The 5213-nt window shown below is 52.2% G+C and overlaps 1 protein-coding gene across 1 annotated transcript in view; it reads left to right on the forward strand.

Annotated features, from left to right (window-relative positions):
• The window catches only part of IGSF9 (immunoglobulin superfamily member 9), a 60785-nt gene that overhangs the window by 30696 nt on the left and 24876 nt on the right, over positions 1 to 5213 (forward strand). The window contains exons 8-13 of the mRNA XM_018568845.1: positions 75 to 220; positions 828 to 970; positions 2390 to 2530; positions 3000 to 3116; positions 3370 to 3520; positions 4747 to 4870. Of these exons, the coding sequence (XP_018424347.1) occupies positions 75 to 220; positions 828 to 970; positions 2390 to 2530; positions 3000 to 3116; positions 3370 to 3520; positions 4747 to 4870 (822 nt within the window). The remainder of the gene's footprint in view (positions 1 to 74; positions 221 to 827; positions 971 to 2389; positions 2531 to 2999; positions 3117 to 3369; positions 3521 to 4746; positions 4871 to 5213) is intronic.

Here is a 5213-nt window from a genome sequence, read left to right on the forward strand (position 1 = left end):
TAAAAATACCCCCCCCCCCCCCCCATCATTGGCAACATACAACTAACCCCGCCTCCTGTGATCTTCCTTTCCAGCCGCCTCCAGTCCCGAGTGCGCATCCTTGTGGACGGGAGCTTCCTGCTGCAGCAGGTCACCCCGGAGGATTCTGGGAAATACACCTGCATCCCCAGCAACGGCCTGTGGAAGTCGCCCTCGGCCTCCGCCTACCTCACTGTGCTGCGTATGTAATCGTCTACATCAGTAACTTCCTGTTATCGAGCACGGCGCAATTTCCCGGCAGGGGCGGAGCTAAACATCGAAAAGGAACTCCGCTGCGCCTCCCGGCTGCTCTACAGCGCCATCTGCCGGCGGTGTTGGTCAGCTCGGCCTGCCTTCCGCCCTTGGATCGGCTGACCAATGCCGAGGGAGGATTGGTCCCTCCGAGGCACCGGAAATATGATCATATTTGGGAGCATCTGTGACTCCCGCTGGGGAGATTTTCCCCACTTCCTGTCCCGGTGACACACATCTGAGACATGTGGGAAGGGTTGTCACCGGGACAGGAAGGCACAACAGCAATAAAAAAACATTGCCAGAGGTTTTTTTTTTTATACATTCCACGCTCTCCTAAAAATGTTTTTGTCCGTGTCGCCGATGGGGACACTTCCTGTCCTGGAGGCGCGGCACTTCCTGTTACAGGGCCCCTCCCATTTACAGATTTACGAGTTTTTCGATGTTCTGTTGACACTCTGAAATTATAAAATTGATACATTTGTCTCCGTTGTTTGTGAACGTCGGCGGATGGGTGTCATGTGACCGTCTCCTCTTCTTCTGATTGGATCTCACAGATCCGGCCTATGTGACCGACATGCCGGCCGAAACCTTCCTGCCCATCGGCATGCCGGGCGCGATCAGGTGCCCCGCCAGGGCCAATCCGCCGCTCCTGTTCGTCAACTGGACCAAGGACGGCCTCCCGCTGGCGCTGGACAAGGTAGGAGTCCTGACATGATCCTTGCTGACTGTATAGACTGCGGAGGAACTACAAGTCCCAGGAGGCATTGCAAGGCTCTGACACCACTGTATGTATGGAGGGGCAGCGTTGTCACCGTCCCCCTCTCTTCTCCACAACATAGGGTGGGGTGTTCTGTAGTCCCCAGAGAAGTCCCCAGAGATTGTACAGTATCTATTGGAGTAGGAGTGTCACCCTAGGACAGGACTACAGAACCATCCCAGCACTCTCACCTCCCCCAACATAGGGTGGGGTGTTCTGTAGTTCTCAGAGATTGAACTGTATCTATGGAGGGGCAGCATTGTCACCAAAGGACAGGACTATAGAACACCTTCCCCTCTCTTCTCCACAACATAGGGTGGGGTGTTCTGTAGTCCCCAGAGAAGTCCCCAGAGATTGTACAGTATCTATTGGAGTAGGAGTGTCACCCTAGGACAGGACTACAGAACCATCCCAGCACTCTCACCTCCCCCAACATAGGGTGGGGTGTTCTGTAGTTCTCAGAGATTGAACTGTATCTATGGAGGGGCAGCATTGTCACCAAAGGACAGGACTATAGAACACCTTCCCCTCTCTTCTCCACAACATAGGGTGGGGTGTTCTGTAGTCCCCAGAGAAGTCCCCAGAGATTGTACAGTATCTATTGGAGTAGGAGTGTCACCCTAGGACAGGACTACAGAACCATCCCAGCACTCTCACCTCCCCCAACATTGGGTGGGGTGTTCTGTAGTCCTCAGAGATTGCACTGTATCTATGGAGGGGCAGTGTTGTCACCCTAGGAAGGGACTACAAACGACCTCCCCCCCAACAGAAGGTGGGGTCTTCTGTAGACCCCTGAGATTGTATCTATCGAGGAGCAGTATTGCCACCCTAGGACAGGACTACAGAACCATCCCTGCCCCCTCACCTCCCCCAGCATTGGGTGGGGTGTTCTGTAGTCCTCAGAGATTGCTCTGTATCTATGGAGGGGCAGTGTTGTCACCCTAGGACAGGACTACAGAACCATACCTGCCCCCAGCATTGGGGTGGAGTGCTCTGTAGTCCTCCTCCTAAGGACGGGTAAGGTGGAAGTATATTATCAATAGCCAATGAATAGCTGATCTCGGCAGTCACTGAGCACGGATGCTAATTCTAGTCCACAAGGGGCAATCGGCAAAACACGGTACAATACTCCACCCGGCTCCTTCAATCTCCTGATGGAAGTCTCGTGGGGCCAGCGGGGCCCCCCACGGATCCAGATTCAGCCGACTGGCAGGAAAACGGCCCGCGGTCCCCCTGTGTATAATGTCACCGGACTGAACGTGATCAGTTCTCAGGACGGCCACCTGGTGGCGCTGTTTGTTGTCCATTGTACAGAATGATGTGATATTCATGGAGCTTCCACTCCGCTCTCGTTGCCAGTTCCCGGGATGGTACCTGGAAGAGGACGGGTCCATCGCGGTGACCACGGGGAACGACGACGCCCTCGGCACCTACACCTGCACCCCCTACAACAGCTACGGCAGCATGGGCAGGTCTCTGCCCACCGTCGTTATCCTGAAGGTACGGCCAACCATCTCTTGGGGACAACCGCCATCCCCCCCCCGTCCCCCGTCCCATATACAAAGCTCAGAACTTCTTCGGTCCCGCTGGGAACCTCCCCTACCAGCCACTCCAGCACCTCTGAGTCTGAGAGACCGCTATTTACTAGGATGGGGATCCTACATTAGAGTCCAGGAGGAAAGCCACAGGGGTGCAGAACATGGCGGCCCACCAACTGAAGGGCTGCTGGACGTGGGCCGGTCAAGGAGGTTGGTGGCTGGTCTGAGGTCGGGATTGGGTCATGTCTATGGGATGGGACAGGCAGACGGGGGATGGGACAGGCAGAACGGGGGATGGGAAAGGCACAGGGGGTGGGACAGGCACAGGGGTTGAGGGTTATGAAAGTGTCCTTCAAAAAAGACTCGGCAATGGCGGCCTCCCAATACTCCAAACTAAGAGGATCCCTTTTAATGATTTTTCCTTTTATTAGGACCCGCCCTCCTTCACCGACCTCCCAAAAGAGGAGTATTTCCAGGACGTGGGGAGGGAGCTGATCATCCAGTGCACCGCCTCCGGGGACCCGCCTCCCGTCATCAGCTGGGCCAAGGTAAGAGAGAGAGAGAGAGAGAGGACACTCAGGAACTCCAACCAAAACCTTCTCTATTGTTGGATATAGTGGTTCGGTGTTGAGGATTTTCCCTGAGCTTCGTAGAGACTTCTTCTAACTTCCTGTTGTGGCTCCCAGAACAGGAACTAAGGGAATGTCTTCCCCAATGGGGACGCTTGTTCTGATGACCCGTGTCCACCCATTGGTCAGGCTCTTTGGTGACTTGTTAACAGCACCTCATCTTGTCCTACAGCTTGGGGTTCCCGGTAAAAGTGGAGCTCAGATGGATGTGAACGGGAGTTTGATATTCAGACCTCTCACCAAGGAGGAGCACGGCACATGGGAGTGCGCAGCTGCCAACAACGTTGCCAGGATCAGCACACGCACCACTGTCTATGTACTGGGTATGTTATATGTGATAATGCAAGGCTCCTGCTTAAGAGTAGACACCCCAAGGTTCCTGCTTAAGAGTAGACATCTAAAGGTTCCTGCTTAAGCGTAGACACCGCAAGGTTCCTGCTTAAGTGTAGACAACGCAAGGTTCCTGCTTAAGCGTAGACACCGCAAGGTTCCTGCTTAAGAGTAGACAACATGCTTAAGAGTAGACAACCTAAGGTTCCTGCTTAAGAGTAGACATCTACAGGTTCCTGCTTAAGAGTAGACACCTACAGGTTCCTGCTTAAGAGTAGACAACACAAGGTTCCTGCTTAAGAGTAGACAACACAAGGTTACTGCTTAAGAGTAGACAACATGCTTAAGAGTAGACAACACAAGGTTCCTGCTTAAGAGTAGACAACACAAGGTTCCTGCTTAAGAGTAGACACCGCAAGGTTCCTGCTTAAGAGTAGACACCGCAAGGTTCCTGCTTAAGAGTAGACACCGCAAGGTTCCTGCTTAAGAGTAGACAACACAAGGTTCCTGCTTAAGAGTAGACAACACAAGGTTACTGCTTAAGAGTAGACAACATGCTTAAGAGTAGACAACACAAGGTTCCTGCTTAAGAGTAGACAACACAAGGTTCCTGCTTAAGAGTAGACACCGCAAGGTTCCTGCTTAAGAGTAGACACCGCAAGGTTCCTGCTTAAGAGTAGACACCGCAAGGTTCCTGCTTAAGAGTAGACAACACAAGGTTCCTGCTTAAGAGTAGACAACGCAAGGTTCCTGCCTAAGAGTAGACAACGCAAGGTTCCTGCCTAAGAGTAAACAACACAAGGTTCCTGCCTAAGAGTAAACAACACAAGGTTCCTGCCTAAGAGTAGACAACACAAGGTTCCTGCCTAAGAGTAGACAACACAAGGTTCCTGCCTAAGAGTAGACAACCCAAGGTTCCTGCTTAAGAGTAGACAACCCAAGGTTCCTTAGGCAGAAAATCTCTCCTCTCGTCCTGAAACTTCAACTTTCCAGTATTCTGAACACAGTCCTGCCCCCGGGAGGTAACCCCTCCCCAGCTTTTGGCTTTCAGTCTCATAGCAGTGTTCCTATTGGCCTCTGAGGTTGTCTCCCCCCAGTGATGATAATAGAAGTCTGATTTTGGTGCCGGTCTTTCGGCACGACATTTCATAGTAGATGTTTGCAGTGTCTGGTATTTGGTCTCATAACAGACTCCTCCTGTGTAATATCATCTTTGCAGGCACAAGCCCCCACGCCGTCGGCAATGTCTCCGCCCAGTCGTTGGTAAACGCGGTGAACGTCACCTGGACCCCCGGCTTCGATGGAGGATACATCCAGAGGTTCAGCGTTTGGTATGCCCCACTGTGAGTTTTTGTTTTACTAACCTAGAAGGAGATGTATCGATGTTTGTGCATGGACACCTTGTGTCCCCGGGGATGGTCCGGCCTTGTCCATACTTCCATTTCTCTGTAAGGGCAGACCTCAGAGAGCTTCCTTTACCATATTCATCACCAAGAATGACCTCAGAGAGCTTCCTTTACCATATTCATCACCAAGAATGACCTCAGAGAGCTTCCTTTACCATATTCATCACCAAGAATGACCTCAGAGAGCTTCCTTTACCATATTCATCACCATGAATGACCTCAGAGAGCTTCCTTTACCATATTCATCACCAAGAATGACCTCAGAGAGCTTCCTTTACCA

The sequence above is a fragment of the Nanorana parkeri genome, unplaced genomic scaffold (assembly GCF_000935625.1).
Source record: "Nanorana parkeri isolate BGI_ZX_2015 unplaced genomic scaffold, ASM93562v1 scaffold1251, whole genome shotgun sequence".
Taxonomy (NCBI): domain Eukaryota; kingdom Metazoa; phylum Chordata; class Amphibia; order Anura; family Dicroglossidae; genus Nanorana; species Nanorana parkeri.